The 23,537-nt window shown below is 36.0% G+C and overlaps 1 protein-coding gene across 1 annotated transcript; it reads left to right on the plus strand.

Annotated features, from left to right (window-relative positions):
- On the plus strand, positions 1-23,463 carry LOC136825747 (BOS complex subunit NOMO1). Its single transcript, XM_067082573.1, has 12 exons — positions 1-636; positions 2,002-2,101; positions 4,337-4,465; positions 4,648-4,827; positions 5,663-5,816; positions 5,995-6,221; positions 8,647-8,815; positions 12,488-12,620; positions 15,893-16,033; positions 18,322-19,590; positions 19,766-19,937; positions 22,391-23,463. Exons 1-12 carry the CDS (start codon positions 497-499, stop codon positions 23,036-23,038), a joined length of 3,462 nt encoding a protein of 1,153 aa, XP_066938674.1. The 5' UTR covers positions 1-496; the 3' UTR covers positions 23,039-23,463.
- Positions 23,464-23,537: the final 74 nt, after the last annotated feature.

Consider the following 23,537-nt stretch of genomic DNA (forward strand, 5'->3'; position numbering starts at 1 on the left):
AGCTATAACGTTACGGTCGTCGTCTGCAAAGTTGTCTATAAACACACCGGTTGGAAGAAAACATTGTTTTAAGCATACATTTAACAAACACTTTTAACACGCTTTAATATAAAGTTCCCTGACACTACTCATATTTTTAGTTCATATTTGCAAACGTTAGTATTAACTAAGCATGAAATCATGTACAATCAAGATAGACTGTTGAATATCAGATAATAAATTAGTCGGCATATGAACTTCACACAAGCGCCTCGCCCATGATTGTGTTATCCTAAATTGCTGAGCCCAAAAACTCTTGTAACGCGTCCTTATAGGTCTAATTCTATTCTTTTTCGGGCATTGTTCAGTATTAAAAAAAATTAATCCATAAAACATGAATTCCATTAATCCAACACTTCCACCCTTGGGCATCGTGCTTACATTGACAATCAGCTGATCGTTTGCTAGCTTAACTGTTCAATGTAGACTAGTGTTAGTGTCACGTGCGTTCTGAATCATGGCCTTAGACGTATTATTGGGCTTATCGTTTTTAATTTCGACACTTTTAAGTGGTTCTTGTTATGGAGATGTATTAGGATGTGGTGGATATGTGAGGAGCGACGTAGAAATTAATTATGCTCAAGTAGGAATTAAACTGTGAGTATTTTTCACTCTTGTTTTGGTGTCCGATTCTGTATGACAACTCGCACGGCTTGCGGAGCAATAATAGCAAAGCTTTACTGGATATTATTGTATTTTATAGTCAGTTGAATTATTTTAACCTTTGCTCTGGTTGTTTAAACATTTAGGCGGCTTATTTTCTGAATGTATGCAATATAGAGATTAGAAAGGTTAGGCGTCATGCCGAGAATAAACTAGGCCTAGTCGGTGACCACCGGCGAATTGCACAACCGCCAATATAACTCTTGGAAGCCTAGACTTTTTCAATATAGCTTATACTTTAAGCCTCCAGTGGGCTTAGTTTGATATAAAAAGGAAGTGTCCAGTTTTTTTTTTTTTAATCGGAAGGCCAGATAAGTTTTAAAAGACAGGGTAATTCAACCCAGCCTGTTTGACAAGTAACTTTTATCGTTCAGATCATGAGGCCAATGCTTATGTTTTGGTTTGGGTATTTTTATCACCATGATTGTTAAGAGAAGCTGCTTTTTTTTATTTCTGATATTGCTCCTGTATTTGGGAGGAACGGCATTGGAAAATGGTGGGCATGATTTTAGAAAAACAATAATGAGTGATTAGCAATAACAAAAGCAATGATGTAATACCAGTAGCAACAGGCAGTATAAGAAAATCAATATGAGACACATGGTATGCTGTTATTAGGATAGTGGAAAGAAATCCACCCCCACCTCCCAAAAAAGGATGTGTAACTGTGGTACATTGTAACTTATTTTAGGCGTAAGTTTTAATTTTACCATTGGTGAAGTGTTTGGTTGTTATGGAAATCTCCTCAGAGTCAGCAAGTCATAACCTACCTGACTGCCCCCCCACCCCCACCTCCCATAGCTACTGTCTGCCTTTTCTTCATTGTAAAAGTTAAGTACATCTTAGTTTAACCAGACCACTGAGCTGATTAACAGGCAGTAAGAGACGATTTTATCTATCAGGCAAAAATTTTTGAAAATGATGTATACATGTATTTATGTATGGAAATTCTTTGTGAATATAAGCTACCAAATCTTCATTAAATAAAGACATCATGCTAACATGTCTTGTGAATCCAGCGTAAGCCATTGCAAAGTTACTTAATTTACTCCTTAGTAATCTTTAGGCTCATTGTAGTGAAACACTTGTAGGCTATACTTTTAATTTACTATGATTATAGGGAAACAAAGACAAAAAGATTTTTTAAGAAACTTCTTTTTCCTGCTGACCTGTATCATATTAGAAGTTAACGTTGGCCCATAACAGTGATTTTAGAAATTCTCCCTTTAAAAACATTTTATATGTTGTGTAGTACTAGTCATATAGCAATTAAATGGTATACATTTGATTATTTTTCAGGTTTACAAATCAAGGAAATCTAAAATATGAGACAGAGTGTGCCCCAAATAATGGTTATTACTTCATACCCTTGTATGATAAAGGGCAGTATGTTATCAAGGTAAGTAAACTATAATTCTGGCGTTCTCCACACTGTTAATCTCTTTGTACTGTTTTGAATTGTTTTTGAAATTTTATTACTACAATATAGTTACATCAGCAATGTGGTACTTTGGTAAGTTTTCCCACTTGGTGTCTTTTGCCTTAGATTGTACAGTATAGCCCAACTTTAGGAAACTGAAGTACTGTACATGGTTACTCTGTGATCATTAACACTTTTATTTCTGCCACATCATTATGCTCATTAACATTTTTATTTAAGTTTTACTCTTTTGTGGTTAGATGTGAAATGGATGCCAGTTTCTTCAGATGCGGTGGTCAGTGGAATAGGCAACCCAATGCTTGGGCCTGAAGAAAACTAAGGAAAAAAGGGGGAATCAAAGAAAGAGGGGCTTAACTTTTAAGGGATTGAAGATTTGTATCTTTGAAGGATGGAAGGTTATCAGATTCAGTAACAGTTCAAAAAGGTAGAATTCCAAAATTTAGTAATTGTGGGAAGTCAACATTCACCAAACCATGCAGTCTGAGAAATACTGATACCCAGAGTAAATATAGGAAGAGGTGGCCTGATAGATGTTACGAGGCCACCTGAGAGGAGGAGGTACACTTTCTAGAGCTCAGCAGAACAGTGTCAGAAATAGTATTTGTAAGAAAGAAACTGGAAAGCCTCTTGTGTTGTTGAGAGAAAGAGAATTAAGGAAAAGGTTATGGATGAAATAAGTCGCATGTGATTTAGTCCTACTGAAGAGGAAACGGAGGATGATGCATCCCAGATATCTGAACAATATTTGTAGTGGAGATGAAAAATACCAAAATGGGGAGAAGTAATCTATGATGTCTAAATGATACAATTATTTTAACAGCAATTTCAGCCATTTGTACTGTCAGACCTCTCCAAGAAAAGTTTGAAGCTTCTTGAAGACTTCAAATTTTGATAGAAGTGACAGGCTAAATGAAGTTTTTATGAAAGTTGAAAAGCTTGATGTTAAAGGAAGTAGAGGAATTAGGCTAACTGTGTGTTGGAAGTATTAAGCTTTACCATATATGACCTTCATTCCACAGAAAGACTCACTGAGCTAATGATGATACCGTGCCATAATATGGGCATTAGAGCAAAGATGGTGACATTAGTATCAATAGAATTTGAAGTAAATGTTGGTGTCCATCAGAGGGTCAGCACCGAGTCCTTTTCTGTTTTATCATAGTAGTAGTGGAGGAAGCTAGAAAGGAGTGCAGAAAGGGAGCCTGGGATCTGCTATATGAAATTAATCGAGTGGTATCAGAATAACTGGAAGAGGTTGTAGAAGTGTTTAAAAGATTAAGGAGAAGAATGAAAATCATTGTAAGGAAAACTAAGCTTTTGACGGGTTATGTTGCTAGGAGAGAAGTTGAAGAAAAAGTACAGTACTCTCAGTGATGAGCTACAGTATTAGGTATTGTGTGTTGTATGTAACAGATGGCATCATAAAAGGTGCTTATGATTGCAAAATACACATGAAGTAAAAAATTCTTGATGCCTGGAATGAATATGGGAAGTAAATGTGAGAGAGTGTGATGTTGACCAGTATCTTATGGCAGAAGGGCAGGTGTTATAAGAGGTAGAAAATGATTAATTGCTCTCATATTGGGGTGTGATGCATGTATAGAGGGCAGTAAAAACAAAGCAGCAGCACCCTGTAGAAAATGAAAAGTGATGGCTGGACTACTGGTGAATGAAAGTATCGTATAATAAATTCTAGACCTAGACATGATGGGAATTTGTACAAATATTGCAAAAGACAGATGAGAGTAGAGAGCACATTTCACATATAACCCCAAGGTAAAAATCTGATGTAAAAATCCTTAATATGATTATCAAGACTTATAAAGAAGAAAATGCATGAATCAGAACCCTGATCTTTTATCAGTGACATTTATTTGCTTTGTTTTGTAAGGCAGACTGTGTAGATAATGATATAACAAGAACTATCGTTTTAATGCTTTTCATTTGGGAATTGACATAGTATTGAACAGGTATTAGTGCTAATTTTGAGCTTGTACCTTCGAATTAATGGGTTTTCAAACGGCAATAAATTGCCACTAGGTAAAGCCAGTATGTATGATAATGTTATTTATTATGTATTTGAATATTAAATGTTTTTCAAATTGTATACCATGGTTAGTGTCAAAAGGAGATTTTCTTACAAACTTATTGTAATCAGTAATACAAAAATTACACGTGCCTTATTTTTTCTAGGTGTCCCCACCATCTGGGTGGAGTTTTAAACCAGATGCTGTTTCACTGAAGGTTGATGGAGAGACTGATGATTGTAGCATGGGAAAAGACATCAACTTCCACTTTCAGGGTTTTGCAGTTATTGGCAAGGTTTGTGGTCTTTAAAGAGGTGTAAAGAGCTTCCTAACAATTGTTTTATCTTATTTACTTAAATGGACCTACTGTAATACCGTGAAGTTGGCATATTAAGTCTTCACAATATCAACTTCTTTTAGAAAACATTTTACCTATCTTTTTCTAAATGTATATTATTTACTCTTCCAAATCTTCAGGTGGTCAGTGCCGGGAGTGATTCAGGTCCTACAGGTGTGACAGTCTCTCTCTACAGAGGGGATGCATTAATCCAAACAACAGAAACAGGTGAAGGTGGATCTTATGTTTTCACCCCCTTATCTTCTGGAAAGTTCTCTGTAGTTGCATCACATCCAACATGGACATTCTTAAATGAACGCGTAAGTTGACTGTGTACTGTTATTAGTTTAATTTAGATTAAGTTTATTGTTACTTCTCATAGTTTCAGGCCCTTGTAAAAAAAAAAACCAAAAGCACATAAACTTCGCTGTGAGTGTCCTGGTGATGAGCAATGTGGTTGTGTGCCTGTAATGGCATGGGTCAGTGTGTATTTTCAGAAAATTTTTGTGTTTTGAGCCTCATGTATGTAGAGAAGTCTCTGTACAGATTAATCAAAATATGACGTGATCTTCCTTCAGACAGAAAGGCACATTTGTTGTCATGTTAGATGGGTAGAAGAGGGATCCACATATGTCCCAGCAGAAGCTACAGTGGCCCCATACTTCAACTGGCTTCATTTATTTTGTTAGTGTAGGAGTGGTTCCACCTAAAGGGGGAAGGGATAGCCCATGGTGGGCTAACCACCTTTTTACATGGATCTTTCCAAGGCATGTATGCCACAAGAAGTTCTTTTGTTTTAAACATCAACAATCATTCGAACCTACTGAGGCAAGCCAATTGCATGCACAGGATCAGTAATGTATGTCAGAGCCATTCGTAAGTAAATTGAAGTAGAAATGGGGTTACTTTTGATAATGATAGTCTGGTATTTACTTACATGGATATTTCAAGCAAAGCATTGTATCAGATGGAAAGTCAGACTACTCTATAATATGTTGTCTTGAAAAACCCCCGGAAAAATAATGTGTTATTTGCCAGTATAAATTAGTTTAATAGAATTATAATCTCATTACTGTACTGTATTAATTTATTTTTCAGTGGTTTTGTAGTGGAAGTGGAAATGCTTGATTAGGTCTCTCTCTCTTTGAAATTCAGGTTGAAGTTGAGGTTGCTGATGAAAATGGAGATGCTGGTTCATCTCTTGTTGTTGGGGGATACAGCTTATCTGGCAGTGTGACAACTGATAGTCAGCCAGCACCTGGGGTTAATTTTGTTCTACATGCTAAAGATGCTGATGTCACAGTACCAGGTAAATGAGAATTACTTGAGGGAAGTTGCACTTTCCATAATTTTTTAAGTTGCTACATATGTTGCAGTTAATTTGTTGGATTGAATTCAAGTATCATCCTTGCTAAGGTAAAACAGCATAGTGTTATCTGAATCTTGTAATTTTTTCATGTTTTACTTTTGTTCCATATTCCATACAGTCTGTATTCAAGGAAGTCCAGAGGGGTATCAGAATGCGGTAGACTTACCAGTCTTATGCCATGTTGTGTCGGGCAAGGATGGCGTGTTTGAATTTTCGTCAGTTGCACCTGGAGACTACATATTAACTCCATACTTTGAGTCAGACACAACAAAATATGAAGTGATTCCAGGACTTATAGTAGTGGCTGTTGGCCACGATGATGTTGTTCTCCAACAAGCTTTCAAGGTAAAATGCTGTTTAATGTCTATAATATTTTTAGAATATAAATGATAGTTTTTTCATCCCTCTTACTGGCACTAGTTTTGGCTGAGTACAGTGTACTGTATATTAATAATAATTGCAGGTTTAAGTAGGATGGGAAACATGTGTGACATTTAGCCTTGGTTAGGAGATCAAGATGGTAAAATGGTTGTCATTTTATTTTGATATTTCATTTTGTAGCTTTTTATTATTGCATAGCCATCTGAGTTTTGTTGATATTTTCTGTTATTACAGTTTACTCTTGAAAAAATTTTCAAGTTTCAGGAAAGTGGTAATTTTCTCTAGTGCACTAATGTCAAGGGAATATTTATCATTGAAGGGCTTTCCAGATTAAGTCTTTTCCTAAAATATTTGTTGACAATTTGCTGTAAATGTGAAAACAACAACAGCCATAAAATAAATCTATAAAATATTCATGTTCAGTAAAGAATCTGTTGTTCTTTTCTTCTTTGACTTGAAGAAGTAATATTATGAAGAAAAATTGCATTTCAACATGTTCCTAATAAGAAGCACTACATATATACTGTATAGTGTATCTTTCATAATAATCTGTAGACAGTGTTTTTTGCCTTATGTATTTTGTTGTTATTGATGGTCTCCTCCTATCTAGTTCTTCAGCTTTTTTCACTTTCACTTAACTTCAGAGTGTGACTTTGTTATGTTGTTAAACCAATATAGTAATAACCATTGTGTTACTAAGAGCCTGAAAACACCCATGTGAAGGAGGGCCAATGACATGACTTTTTTGAGTTGAAAGTTGCAATTCTGGTGGTATATATGTAATAAATACCAGTTTTATATGAGTAACTTACCCAGTAATTACTTAGCTAAGAGTTTCTACTCGACGACAGCTTAAAGTTTGAAAATTCGCAGTAGCGCTACTTTTTTATTTATGTAGGTGACTAATCCCGTCCACTTTCGTGGTAAGAGAGAGGAACAACTCAGCCAAGAGCTCAGTTTGTTTTCTGCCGACTTAAGACCAACATGGTGTTAAGCAACGCAGCTGAATTTGAGGTCGGGATTCACAACAAAGAGAGACATCCCTTCTGATAACCTGTGTATGGAGTTTCACCACTGCAGGTCTTCTTTTATCTCCTTTATCTCCTTTGTGATCAGAAATATGCACTCGTCCTGATCCACATTCTGATCCTAGCTGACTAAGAGGAAATACTGGAGCGGTCTCATGTGTAACCTCCCCATCGTACGGAAAAAATCAGAGGTCCAGCAAGTAACTTGTGGTGCTTGGTGAAGAATCCATCGAGACCATTATCTAAGAATGCACTCTCATTCTTTTTGAGAGATCTCATTATAGAGGCACACTCCCAGATTAAGGAAGATGAATTATCTGTCCTGAAGGTAAGAGCCCGTGATAGAGGGCAATCGCTACTTCAGTAGCTTATAAGCATAATCTGTGGCTGGCATAGTTTTTGGGGAGGAATTGTAGGAAGTAATCCTTCCTTTATGTAATCTCATCGCCTCGAATTAGGGTGATTGAGTCCTAGGGGAGCCCCGGGGAGTACTGTACTATGTACCAGGATTACCTACCAGTTTTTTAGTGTTGGGTGTGGATTTTTTGTGTTTTTAATGGAAAGGTGTAGGTGATGGTGTTCATCATTTTCTGGTTTTTATGTTTTTTTGTACTGCACCCTGGGCAGGGGCAATATTGTTGGCTTTATTGGTGTTCGGGATTGTCCTTCGTCACAGAGGCTTATATTTATACTTCATCAGCAATCGGAATACTCCTTCGCTGTGAAGTACCCGCTTCAGTAGAGGCGATCCTGGCTATACTGCCAAGCCGCTATGAGGTTGAGATGAGCGCCAACCAGAGGCAGTATCCACCTGCAGTAGCTCTCTCACTAGGTAAGGTACAACAGACATGGTATCAGTGTTAAGCCATTTTTTATCCTGTTCTCAAATTCATTAACTTAATGTTTTGGGTACTGCATGTCCATGAGTCCCACCGCTTATCAATATGGATTCAGCCAAGTAATTACTGGGTAAGCTGCTTATATAAAAATAACATTTTTATGATAAAATAAAGTTTTATATATACTTACCCAGTAATTACGGACAGAGCCCACCCTCCTCCCCTGACATGGAATTTTGGGGCATCAACAAATTGAGCTTTTGGCTGAGTTGTTCCTCTCTTACCCCAAAAGTGGGCGGGGTTAGTCACCCACATAAACAAAAGAGTAGCACTACCACGAATTTTCAAAATTTAAGCTGCTGTCGAGTAGAAACTCTTAGCTAAGTAATTACTGGGTAAGTATAGATAAAACTTTATTTTACAATAAAAATTTCAATTTTATCCATTTGCAGTAAAGTGTATGGGGCAAGGTGCTCTAAAAAATATTGTCTGATATATAATTTTATCTTCTATGTCTTGTAGGTTGAAGGGTTCAGTGTTACAGGAAAAATTACAAAGACAGCTGGTGGAGAGGCACTTGCTGGAGCAAAAGTTACACTTGATAAAAGTATCTCGACTATTACTGATGAGACTGGGAGTTACAGTTTCCATAACATTAGATCGGGAAAGCACAAGATTAAAGTAACCTCTGGTAAGTTTTATAATATTTATAATAGTTTTATAATTTGTATAATCTCGGCTAAAGATTAAAATTTAGACTGCAGTCAGAGGTAAAGTAGTGAATGTTGATGGATAGTTCTAAAGAATTTTCAAATAATAAACCCTGCAGTCAGAGGTAAAGTAGTGAATGTTGATTGATAGTTCTAAAGAATTTTTTCAAATGATAAACCCTAATAATTTTTACTAGCTGTTATGTCAGGTCGAAGGGATAATATTTTGAAAATTCAAAAGGTTTGGATCAGTAAAACATGTATGATTTATTCTTACAAATCCATTAATCATAAATGTACAAAAGTTTCTTAAATCTTCAATAATTAAACTAACTTTTAGTAACTAATGGGTCTGAAATTACTCTTCTTCAGCTTAAGAAAAGCCATCTTTACTGTAATACACAAAAAAAGCTAACTACAATAAATAATAGAAGCTTCTTGCTTCATAACATTTCAAGCATAATATAGAAGGTAAACAATCTTCTCCCTCTCTGTACTAATACAGAATGCATTGAAAATATGCAGGTTCAACCATTTCAAATATATCCATTTTTACAGGTATAAAGGTAATTTCCCTCAGTGTAGGTACACAAACCATGAATTTCACAAATGAGTATCATATACCCTAGACTTTCCTATTTCATGGATTTCAAGTAGCACAGTGCATTAATATACTGCACATGAGGAACATAGCAAGTGTATCAATCACTTCCTTCAAATTTTATAGTACACTAATTATTTCTTGACAGTCAAAACCATTTCATATTGCATAAAAACCACTGAATGGCAGATAGCATTCACTTTTGCATTCTTGCAACAAGCTAAATTGCCTTTAGCTGTAGACCCTCCCTCTGTTATACCTGAAAGGAGAAAGGTTCACCATTAACAAATGTGGGTTGGACAAGGACTCAGAAAACAAAACAAAATACAGGATTTGAAATGAAAAGAATGCATAATAAAATCATACATATAATCAAAAAGACAAACCATTTTTCAGGTTTACAAACCGTATACTGTAGTGTAATGCCCTTATGCATTTTTTCATCAAGTCTTTCAGTGTCTGGCTGAAATTCCTTTACTCCTGTCTCGGAAGCATCGAAAGCTTTGCCATGAGTTTTCTTGTTAGAAAGCCCATGCTGATTATTTAACTGAAATGGTCAACCTTTGGATGCCTTAAAATCCGCAACCTCATGCATGCCTGCCCTCTGATGATGAAACCAGATCAAGGTCAACTGTTCGGTCTCTTCATAATAGGGTTTTTTCATCACCTTGCAGGTCTGGCTCCTTGACATTTTCCCAGAGCCTGTCGTGTACTTCTTCAGCTTGCCCTTGATCCCATAGGCCAGCCTGCCTAGATTCTCCCAATGATTTCAAGCTGCTTCTGAAGGGTCAACACCTTCCTTCCCCTCATAGGATAAGGTGGGGCCATACAGAGAGTACACAGCACAGCACACAGAATTAATAGCAACAGCAGAGCTGCAGGCACCCTCAATAAAAGCAAGAGAATGGGGTGAAAGTATCGTGACACAATATCGCAACACCTATTGATGACTCAAATACCTAGAACTGACGTGAAACTGGACAAAGGAGAGAAGTGTGCTTCGCTACAAAGTGCATAGATACACTTTGTGTGTAGCCAGAAAAAGAAGGAAATTTTTTATGGTATTGTGACACATGCTCAATCAGCCATTCAAAAGCAAAAGTAACAATGACGTGTAATGACATACTCATTTGCACCAGTAGTGGGAAAGCTCACAAAAAACAAGTGCTTGCCCACCCACGCAGCTTCTATTATATGTTGTTGAACTGAGGATGTATCCATATCAGCCAATTAAAACTAATAAACAGAGCGATGTAGGATGATGTGTCAAATGACATAGCACTTCTAAGCTAATAATTATGAAAACTCTCAAGAAGTCAAACACCTGCATACACCTTCCCACCCCCAGCGCTGCCTTGGAAACTCCTTCCCTGTCCTCCCACCCCCTCAGTAACGCTTTCTCTTCATGCTTATACCTGTAAGCAGTGAGACTAACACCTTTCTGCCCGTGCCGTGTTGCCAGTCCCTCTCCACCATCCTGCCCATCCCTCCCACCTCCACTCACCCCAGAAACTTTCTCCAGCCTCCCACTTCCTCTAAAGCCCTTTCTTAGCTGTTTAACTATGCCTGTAAGCAGCATTACTAAGACTTCTATCTGCCCAGACAGAATTGCTAACCATCTGAGCATGATTTTTAGAATTTTTATGAATTATATTTATAATATGCATATATTGTCGTGCTGGGGCCCTGCAGATAGTATTGATTGGCAGATAAGGTGAGTGTGAATAATCAAGGGATTACTGCACTTATTTCACAAGTTACTGTAGTGATTTTAAGTATTACATTGTTACCACAATGTCAGAAATATTCCTCAGATGTTATGATTTATACATTTTTATAGTGCTTTCCGTAAATGAGGAGCTGTTAGGGGTACACTACTTTGAGCCTCGCAGGGCACAGTGTAGATGCTGCTAAAGCCTTTTACAGCTTCTCTTTTATCCCAGCTGCATTACTTTCTGCTTGAGGGCTTACTCAAGTACACCTGGTGATGGGGTTATCTAACTGAGAATATGAGCCAGCAAGGTTTGAGTAATCTCTACCTTAGTGAGCATTCAAAAACAACATAGAACAGGCTTTCACCCCGATGGTAGGAACAGGGAGATGTCAGTCCAACTTTTCCAAGTTTTATCTCAGGAATGTGACTGACAAGGCACTTGTAAGTTTTTTCATTAGGTATCATAGTGTACGCAGGACAGGTTTTATAGGATGGGTACCCTGGTTTTCATCCCTCTTCCTCTTCCTCTTAAATGGTATCTCTTTTTGGAACCTTTAAGATGTCACTGTGGCCCTCGCATATTGGTGTCAGATCAAGTCAGGGTACTCAGGCTTGAAATTACTAGGTTCTTTTTCCATTGGGTTTAAAGAGTTCCTTTCATGGCACATGTCTTTGTCTTCCCTTCTGAATTTTGGTATTTTATGATTAATGGACCCTGTAGAGGGGTAGTGCTGTCAGTGCACCTCTTACAGTGCAGTGAAGGTATTACGTAAATACCTATTCAGTGACCTACTCTCAGCACTTTGGTTGTCTCACACTTTTGCTGCTCAGTGAATTTAGGGCAGAATGTGAGGTTGGGAATTCTTTGAACATCTTTTGCCTATTATTTTTCATTTAGTCTTTAAAGTTTGTCGCCAGCACCTTATCTGTATTGGCATAAAGAGTGGCCAATTAGGTAAAAAGTGTGTATGTATGGAACAAATTTTTTTCACTTTTTTTTTCTTTTGCTCATAAATTTTGTAATATTTTAAATTCTCTGATTCCCATGTTTCATGAATAATAGTGTCTATAATTTCCCTCTGTAAGGTCTATAAGTTTATGTTTATAATATTTACAGTACTCTAGTCAGTTCACCTTATTGTCAGTGTTAATTATAAAAAAATAAAGTCATCCGTAGAAATTAGGCATTAAACATGTTAAGGAACAAGTATTAGGCTTGGATTCACAAATAGTACACCACTAAACACCTTAAAATGTTGTGTAAATAAAAGCTAAGTTTTACAAGAAAATGTGATATTCTGGAAAAGATCCTGTATTTTGGCATTTCCTCATTTTCAGATAAATATGCTTTTGAAGATGTTATGGTTACCATTTCTCCACGCAATCCAAAACTTGCTGACATTTCTCCGACTAAATTCCAAGTGTGTTTTTCTGTTTCTGTAGAGAAGAGTGCATATCACACTGGGCCATGGTAAGTAATAGTATTTTTATTGATTCAGAGTTTGCTAAAGTTGATTCAGTGTATGGAACTGGGTTATCTCTTACATGAACGCACTTGTTTATCTTGAACATATCCATTTTGTAGTCTGTACACCTATTTTGTACGTTATTAAAAGAGTCTATAATATATTATTGTGGAGAAAGAACTGTGAGCTACCTATGATAGGTTAAGCATGTTCTGTCATCTCTTCTTCAGTTGACCTTTTGACTGTGAACTGATATGAGTCTTATCTTAGGCTGATCTCAGTCACTGTAATTGGATTATATACGTCCCGTAGGTATTTAAGCTTAATAAAGTGTGCCTTGCTTAGACAATACTAAAGGTTTTTTCAGTGTCCACTTGGCCCCAGCTGCATTGCTTTCTATCTTTTTGTTTACATCTGCTTCTTTTAGTCATTTCCCATGTAGTTGTTCAGTTTTATAAAACTTTCATTAATATTTATCCTTCATTGAGAAAAAATCCTTTGATCAAGTGCTGTAACATTCTAGTTGTCACTCAGTGGTTTTGTTAATAATAATGATTAGGTTCAGCCTTCAAGAATTATTTTTAGTAAGAATGGATATTCACGATCTGTTAATTCCCATAATAAATCAGAAATGGTATATTTACCAAGTTACCCATTATTTTTTCAATAGTGATTTGTGAGTGTACATAAACTGACCATGGTCAGTTTATGCATGCTCATCAATCACTTTTATTTTTTCGCCTCAATTTTTGCTTGCTTAAGGAGCCCTGTTTTTGTTTGGTTGATGTACCTGAAGTATAAAGTTCTTGTTCTAGAATAATTTTTTTAACAGTAAGTACATTAGTTAATTTGATTTAGCAGTACTGTGTCACACATGCACTGTTACTGTTTTATGTGCTATAAAGGTACTCAGTAAGTTAGGGTGTCTTGTATATCAAAATTATATTTGTATTTGATTCCTCTTAAATTAACCCTTAAACGCCTATTGGACGTATCATACGTCGACTAAAATTGTCTGTTGGGTGCCGAGTGGACGCATCAGCATGTCCACTACAAAAATTTCAACCTTCGGTCAACTTTTTTGACCGAAATGGTCGAAAAACGTAATTGTAAGCTAAAACTCTTACATTCTAGTAATAGTCAATCATGTACCTTCATTTTGCAACATATTGGAAGTCTCTAGCACAATATTTCGATTTATGGTGAATTTTTGAAAAACTTTTTTTTACGCATGGCGGTAACTCGGTCCGAAAATTTCATAAATTCTTTCGTCATTTTGTCGTAATTTTTGCACTGTTCTATATTAGCCGTTACATAAAGTTTTATATATGAAAATGTGCGCAATTTCATGTACAATACATAAAAATACAACCCATGGTTGTAGCTTTATCAGTTTTGAAATATTTTTATATAAACTACTTATAAGTGCCAAAATTTCAACCTTCGGTCAACTTTGACTCGACCGAAATGGTCAAAAACGCAATTTTAAGCTAAAACCTTACGATCTAGTAATATTCAATAATTTACCTTCATTTGCAACCAATTGGAAGTCTCTAGCACAATATTTCGATTTATGGTGAATTTCTGAAAAACTTTTTCCTTACGTCCGCGCCAGAAATTCTTTCACACGCCGTAATGTTTGCACTGTTTTATATTAGTCGTTACATAAAGTTTTATATATGGAAATGTGCGCAATTTCATGTAGAATACAACAGAAAATAACTCATGGTTGTAGCTTTATCAGTTTTGAAATATTTTCATATAAATCACGATAACTGCCAAAATTTCAAGCTTCTTGGTCAACTTTAACTCGACCAAATGGTAAAAACGCAATTATAAGCTAAAACTCTTACATTCTAGTAATATTCAATCATGTACCTTCATTTTGCAACAAACTGGAAGTCTCTAGCACAATATTTCGATTTATGGTGAATTTCTGAAAAAAATTTTTTCCTTACGCCTGCACGCTGTAACTCAAATAACATCTCAGAAATTCTTTCGTCATGTTGTCGTAATGTTTGCATCGTTTTACATTAGTCGTTACATAAACTTTTATATATGAAAATGTGTGCAATTTCATGTAGAATACAACTGAAAATAGCTCATGGTTGTAGCTTTATCAGTTTTGAAGTATTTTCACATAAATCACGATAACTGCCAAAATTTCAACCTTCGGTCAACTTTAACTCGACCGAAATGGTCAAAAACACAATTGTAAGCTAAAACTCTTACATTCTAGTAATATTCAATCGTTTAACTTCATTTTGCAATAAATTGGAAGTCTCTAGCACAATATTTCGATTTATGGTGAATTTTTAAAAACATTTTCCTTACGCTCATGCTGGTAACTCGGCCAACATCTCAGAAATTCTTTTTCGTCTCGTTGTCGTAATATTTGCACCGCTTTATATTAGTCGTTACATAAAGTTTTATATATGAAAATGTGCACAATGTCATGTACAATACAACAAAAAATAACTCATGGTTTTAGCTTTTATTGGTTTTGAAATATTTCCATATAAATCACGATAAATAGAAAAAATTCGACTTTCGGTCAACTTTAACTTGACCGAAATGGTCGAAAACTGTCATTGTAAGCTAAAACACTTACAGTCTAGTAATATTCAATCAATTAGCTTCATTTTTCAACAAACGGGAAGTCTCTAGCACAATATTTCGATTTATGGTGAATTTTTTGAAAAACATTTTTTACGTCCAAGCATTAATTCATGCATCATTTTGTGATAATATTTTCTGTGTTGCTTTGATCGTTTTAAAATTTGTTATATACCAAAATCATCGCAATTTAGTGTACAATACAACTAAAAAAATTAACTCATTAGCTTTAACCGCTTTGCTTACAGCGCGATTTGTATACAATTATATACGTTTTTTTTGCTGTCATATATTCCAATATTTATATATGATAATGATATTTTTTTTCATTTCTGATGGTTGCATACTAAACTTCAGGCAATGACACAAAAAAAAATTAGCCAAAATGAACTCTTAATCTTAAAAACTAAGCGTATGTGATTTTTTAAAAACTTTTCCGCTCGGGCGCTAACTCACCAACGCCCGCATACGGAGACGTTTTTGTAAATAGGGCTTCGGCGTTAAAGGGTTAAGATCAATCCCTCCTTAAAAGCAACAGCCAAATTAAAATTCCTCGGTTAGTGTGGCTTTAGACTGGTACATCCATTTTTTGCTTCTAGTGAGGCAGCCTGTTAGCATGCTGCCTTGAGTTGTAATTAACTCTAGTATTTTAAAATTTTAGGACCATTGAGGTTCGTAGCGATGTTGGAGCTGAAGTGACAACTACAACAGATGGGGATGGCATTGGATGCATTATGTTACTACCAGGGTCCTATTCAGCATCCATCAAATTGTCATCTGCAGCAGATGAAGCTGGCATGAGGTAGTTTGAATATTCCTTAGACATTCTTTTTATACTGTGGTACACATTTTAACACTAAAGTTAACTGGTAATTAGTGGTACAGGAACTTTATATTGTGGTTCTTTTTTAATCAGATCTTGTTTACATGGAAGATGAAGAATGTTTTATCACAGGTTTTACAAGATCCATAAATTTAAGATCCAAAGTGAGGACAAGTCAGTTACGAGATAAAAATTGGTTGTCAGTTAATTACATATGAACAGTGAAAAGTGAGTTTTCATAAAAACTGCATATCTCAAGTCAGAAAGTTTTATTGTCAAAAGCAACTTACAGAGCGGGAAATACTTGTGGTATTCTAGGTCATTTACTTATGTATGCCACCGTATGGGGTATTTCTACAAGGTACACTGTAGACAGTAGTGAGGGTTCTTTTTTACATCTTTTCAACTTATACCGTTGTTGTTTCTACCTTTCGATTCTAAGCCTCTTCCTACTTAACCATACAACTTCCTTAATTTACCTTGCTCCAGTTTATGTCTCATTATAAGAACAAATCCTAAGGGTGGGCATCTGAGATTCTTCAGGTATGACTTTGTGGTCCTGTTAAACTGTAGTGATTACTTCTCTACACCTTGGGAAATTACTTGATCCATTCATGAAAGACATATCTGTAGTGGTTAGTTCTACGGATTACAGCCTGGGACACATTTGGATCTCCTGAAAAGTATGCTTTTATAAATGAGGAAGCAGAAAACATTCTGCTCTCTGTTTTTGCTTATCAAATTTGGAAAAAATCTTGTCATCATTAACTTAAAATTTTCGTTCTTTTATGCAATGCCTGAGCTGGATTTTGGACTGCTTGCCATTATAAAGCCTTTATTTCAAACCACTCTGTTAATCTTGGCCCATATGCCTACACATTGCTAATGATTTCTGTACTTCCCCTTCTGTTATCCATATATTTTTTATGGGCAACAATTGTTGTGGTCCAGCTTGGGGCCATCTTCTCTCACCATTGTCGTCCCTTATATGAATGTACAGAATGAAGATACCTTGACTCAGGCTTTAGGTTGGAAATTAATGTCCATAGGGTGAGGATTTGTTGGCTCAACCCTCTCATCTATTACTGTCATTTTTGATGGTGTGGGTATAATAGTCTATGATTTAAAACATGATTGTAATAATAAGAAATATTTCAGACCAGTCATGTTAAGAACTTAATAGTCTGGTTAAATTATTTTTCTCTCTCTCTCTCTTTCTCTCTCTCTCTCACACACACACACACAATTCTGTCTATGGAATTCGCTAACAGAGTCTGCATAGGTATCTAATTCTGTTCAGAATAGACTCCATGCAGTCTGTGGATTTTGCATGACTCTAATGTGTCTTGCCCCATTTAGATTCTATACATTTCTGCAAGCATTCACTTTTGAGGTAGAATCTACATTTATTAGTCACATCTTTTTGTTGGAAAGGTAATAATATTGTGGCCTAAGTTTATGTATACTAAGGACAAACCCTTTGTGTCAGCCCTATGAGAGTTGAGTGGACTGGTTAAACTGTTTATCATTAATAATAACAATGATACCATTACAGTATTAGACAAATTAAGATAGAATCTTGCCATTCATGGTATGCTGATATTAAGATTGTCAATTTTCATCTTTTTAACTGAAAACTACCTGTTTACAGTTTAACTTCTTTTCAATGTTTAAGTGAACTTCATATCCAAAAGGTTTTTGTTATTGTTAAATAGATCCAAAATTGAGAAAAACCAAGGTTGACAATGTATAACAAAAACATTTGACAATTCTTCGTTTGTCCCTATAATTCTGTTTCATGATTTTGCTTTGCTTCCCTATGTCTTATATTACTACATTATATTTACTTCATATTTTCTTTCTATTTGGTGTACCTTACAAATCATTGTTTTGACAGGTAGTTTTCTATTCCCATCCTCACTGACTGATATTAAAATAATGAACACAGTGCCGTATGGTTGTATCATCATTAGACAATTTTTAAGGTCTTGAGTGGATTCCTGAATAAAGCATACAGTACGTTGCTCGCTAGAAATAAAATGATTGAAAAAGATGTGGGATATTCACTGCATACTCAGTTACATTTCCCAGCACTATACTGGAATGTTTTAAGTCTTTATGAAATATGAGGCAAACTTGAAGTTTTGAGGAAAAAAATATGGAAAATAACCTGTACCCTTGTAATTTAAGGCTTTGTTGTTCATGGAATGTTTGTAAATTGTGGTTAATGTCCTTCTATATATTACATAATTGTTTTCTTTTTACAGATTTGGTCCCTTGGAACATGTATTTACTGTGGTAGCAGATGCTATTGATGAACTGGCCTTCTCACAGTTCTTAGGAGAAATTATTGGAGAAATCTCCTGTTTAGAAAAATGCCCCAATATGACAGTAGTGCTCCGCTCATCCAAAGGAGAATCATTTGCACTTCGCGATACTGTTGCTATTGATGGAAAGTTTTCCATCACTGAGGTTGTTCCAGGTTTATACCAGCTAACTGTAAAAATGGGGGAATGGTGTTGGGATATGAAAACAATTTCAGTGACTGTCAACACACAAAATGTGGAAGTGTCCTTCCAACAGGTGGGATATCAGTTAACATTAGCATCATCTCATGAAACGACATTGAGCTATACTACCAACTCAGGTTCTTCAGGTACTGTAGTAGCTCAGAAGGGTAGTACTCGTGTTTGTGTATCATCCCCAGGCATTTACACTTTCACTCCAGTAGGATGTCACAAGTTTGCCTCTTCACAGATACAGTGGGACACTGCTTCACCCACTTTAATAACTTTGTCTGCTACAAAGCATCAGCTTACTGGTGCCATCAGATCCACAGAAGTAGCACCTTTTACAGTGAAGGTGAAATCTAAATATAAGGTTAACGTACTAGGTCCTTTAAACCCTTCCCCTGAGGATCCCAACTTATATGTATTTGAACATTGGGTACGTGAAGGTGAAACCATTGTATTGACTCCTGGTTCACCAACTAATTTGTATCAGTATGAACCAGCATCTCATGAGTTCACAATGCCAACTGATTGTGTGATGAATGCAGTAACTTTTAAAGCTGAACGTGCACTTTTTATTCATGGTAAGGTGGTTCCTCCTTTGGGCGGTGTAACTATTAATGTAGAAGGTGGAAATGAAGTTTATACTTATACTACCGATTCAGAGGGAAAATACACAGCAGGCCCTCTTGATAATTCAGTTTCTTATACTGTAACTGCCGAAAAGAAGGGCTATGTCATGAATGCCCTTAAAGAGAAGGGACATTTTGAAGCATACAAGCTAGCAGAAGTTGTTGTTGAGGTTAAAGATGAAAATGAAGAACCCCTGTCTGGGGTACTGGTATCAATGTCTGGAGGTAAAAGTTATCGGCAGAATAGTCTTACAGAAGATGATGGCACCATTGCTTTTCTTTCCCTAACTCCTGGTGATTACTTTTTAAGGCCAATGATGAAAGAATACACTTTTGAGCCACCTTCAAAAATGGTGACTATTGAGGAAGGTGCTGCAATAGTGGTTACTATCAGGTAGGTTGAATTTTTTGTATTATTGTTGCCAAGTGGTAATTTGGAGTTAGAATAGAAGATATGAACTGCTTTACATGCAAAATATGTGTTGTCTGTTGTAAATTATCATCCATAATTGATCTTTTTACCAATTGGCATATATGTACTGCAATTACTGACTTCTGTACATTTTCAGTGGATCTCGAGTGGCTTATAGTGTTTATGGACAAACTGTGTCATTAAGTGGGGAGGCTGAAACTGATGTTGTTGTTGAAGCAGTTGGTAAAGAAGGAGATTGCACTCAATACCAAGAGGAGGCTGTGTCAGATGCACAAGGTCACTTCAGGATCAGAGGTTTATTACCAAAGGTATTGTGAGCAGTAATTGTGCAGTAAAGTAAATGAATTTCTCTTGTACCTAGTATGAGCTCCAATATGTCCATACAAAAAGGCGTGTGTAGCATTCCTTTAGCCCTTAGCTGCATCCACTTTTTTTTTTTTTCCCCAAGTTCCTCCTCATTTTTCCATCATGCTGTCCAATCTGTTACTGTGGGGTTTTTTGCTAGTTTCACTTTAAATCCTTATACTTTATCTCATTTATTTTTGGATCTCTTTTACTTAGCTGTCCAACCACTTCAGCTTCCTCTTTTCACTGTCTCAAGTGCTAAATGGCTGAAAGTGCCCCAGTGTTTGGTATAGTATAAAATTCATGATTCATTCGCAGAAGTCAAAGAAAGCGATTATTATCAGAAGACCCAATAGGTGTGTCCACACTAAATTAAAGCATCATAAATGCAAGTCAGAAACTTAATGGACACATATCTTAAGTGGGTTGAAAACAGGTCAGCAAGTGAAAGTGGAGAAAGAATCTTTGGCAAATGCTGGTTTGCTGTATCAGTAAGTTGTTGACTTGTATTTTACCAGTTTGTGGTGTGTGCGTGTGTGTTAAGTTGGCAGTGTGTTTTTATGACAAGTTTTATTGCAGTTGGACACATGATGAAACATAAGAATCTCAGCTGTCTTGATCATTCCATTGCCAGCACTGTTTCAGATAAATTCCAGACACCAAGAGAGACTGGCAGGAAAGGCACTGGCATGCCTACAATAGGTGTGATTTTTCATGACTGGAGGTCGAGGCACATCTTTGACTAAATATTCCTTCCAGGTCCTATGCCCACCTTCTAGTACCAAGACCATGACCCAGCTGGTAATGGCATAATCTTTTCCTTCTGGTTGTGGCAGTTACCCTAGATGTCTTCTTGTGGTTAATTACTACATGATAATCTATATTTTCCTTACAAGATTGATATGGTTCTGGAGGTCTTGGCTCAGTGGCTTCTTCAGGTAGCAAAGAATTTAACTTTTTGACATTATGGCTGCAGATGGTTTAAACTCAGCCGACAAATTTAAACTATTTGGCTGATAATAAAATACGAACCTATTCAGCTAATAACTAATGATATTGGACCTTGTATAGAGATAAGAAATTTAATTATTATTCGTAGATAAAATGCAGTATATAACATAGTAATTATCTTGGATTGTTGCTGTTTTCACGTTGCTCTTGACTAAACAAAAGATTTAAGTAATTGTGTAATAGAGGTGAGCCTTCACTTTCTCACAAGGACAATTTAATTTTTATCAAAATAATGTTTAAGTTTGGTTTGTTGCCTTGCCTGGCAGATCCATCTGTTGGGATTATCTATGAAACAACTAGTGTAATGTTTTATATCAAAATGTTTAGCTTCTGAAGAAAATTTTTACAGAGAAGCAGTGAAAAGCTTTGGCTACTACCATGGTAGATTGAACAGAAGCATATGGGCAGAAAACCAGTTTTGCAGCAGTCCCTTACAGGAAAGATGTAGTTAACTAAGAGGAATAGATCAGGCTCCTCTCTGTGATCAGTCAGATATTCGGAGATGAGCTTTATCTGTTACACAACTTTACTTGACAATTTTGTTAGTTCCTCTCTGGCTCCAGCAAAACTGGTTACTCGCCAATATGATACAACTCAATCTACTAAGTGATATCCAGTACAGGATCTCTAGAGTTAGAATTCAAATGAGACCAATCACAGTCTTTCATATTGGAGGTAACGCACCTCTTCCACCTGCTTTTGTTTTTCCTTTTAGCTTTTCATTCTGAATACAGGCTGAGAGGAGAATGAGAGGTGTTAGTTGGGTGAGAATGGGCATGCCCTCTCCCCTATCTTCATGGTACAGCTGATGTTTAATCAATACATGGCTGGCTTGGCCATGCGTAGGATACTTGATATATGAAAGGATGTATACCTAGGAAAAATACAAATTACATGAGAAATTTGGCATATCAAAAATGGCCAAGCTGAACAAGATTTGAAAATCAAATAGACTGAAATTCCTTACAAAAGATTATACGTAATTACAGTACACTCTGCATTGCTGTATGGACAAGAATATTAGGAGCCAGATGGCAGGATACCATTGTAAGCAATGATGATGATACATTTCTTTGTTGGTGATAGAGATTTTCAAAGTGTGTCCTTCACATTGAAAGTAAGAATAAAAAATCAAGAAAATGTTTCACAAACATTGGATCAAATGGCAGGTAAAATTGAAATTTTCATTGGGTATAATCTATTTACAGTGGCTTAGGATTCATAATAATATCAGTGGTAGTGAAAATTGAGTAGGTTTTCATGGAACTTGTGTTAATGACTTGTAAATTTTTTATGTAAAACTAACTTTTGTTACAGCATTGATGAGATTTTTCATTCATTAAATTATGTGTACTGTACTTGAAATTTTGAAGTATTAAACTAACCTTGCATTTTTGCCTTTCAGTGTCAGTATGAGTTGCGACTTAAAGCAGGAAGTGGTATAAATCAACATGTTCAACGTACCTTGCCATCATCTCGTACCATTCATACAGACACCAGTGATGTGAAAGACTTAAAACTCATAGTTTTGCGACCGTTCAATCAAATGGATGTTGCCATCAAGGTTGACACAGAACCTCAGTATCTCTCTTCACTTGTTGCTAGACTTTACAGAGATGATCTTCCTGATTCTCCCATTCACTCTATCAAGCTGGGTCCTCATCCATATTTTATGTTGCCCCCAATGACTGCTGACAAACGTACATACTTCTTGCGTTTAGATTCTAATCTTCCCACCTCACAGTATGAATACACTAGCCCTGAGATAACCTTTGAAGCAGACTCAGCTTTTGAACATCTGAATTTAAGTTTCAAACCAATTTTAAGGAGTGTGGATGCAGAAATGAGTCAGGGGACTGTGGTTGGTTTTGCTTTAGCAATTGTATTGGTTGTAGTAGCCTTCAATTATGACAAGACAGGACCTACGGTGGAAAGGTTATGTGGAATACTGATTAATTTCACAGCACGTAAACCAGCTCCCAGATTAGTGTCCAACTCAGATGTTCATGTTGGTGAACTTGTAAGAAAGAAAGTGAAGTCCAGAAAAGTTTAGCATTTAAATTGTTGCATGCTTACATGTTAATAACAGCACTTTCTGTATGATGTCAGAAGCTAAATGTCAAAGTGTTAAGAAAAACCAGAAATTCAAGAAAGACATATATTTTCACATACCAAGGAGCTGTGATGTCTCAAAACAGCATGTGAAAATATACTCTTCCTCAAATTTGTAGTTTTCCATACATTTTGTATGTATTTATGGAATGTGAGGTTCCAGGGTGAGTGTCAGTGCTGTCATCTTGTTATCAGAACATACTGTAATAAAAATTACATTATGCACAACATACTGTAATAATAATTGCATTATGCACAAAATACTGTTCAAAGTATTGTTAAAGATTTTAAGCTTGTGTAGTGTGGTAAGATCTAGTGTAGTAACAACTGTAATTTTGGTAATAAATTAATTTCTACTTCTGAGGATTCAGTCTTCTCTTAAGCAATAACAATAATAAGATATATGGTTTTTTAAGGAATATGCAGAATGAAGTGCAGTA

The sequence above is a fragment of the Macrobrachium rosenbergii genome, chromosome 39 (genome assembly GCF_040412425.1).
Source record: "Macrobrachium rosenbergii isolate ZJJX-2024 chromosome 39, ASM4041242v1, whole genome shotgun sequence".
NCBI lineage: Eukaryota > Metazoa > Arthropoda > Malacostraca > Decapoda > Palaemonidae > Macrobrachium > Macrobrachium rosenbergii.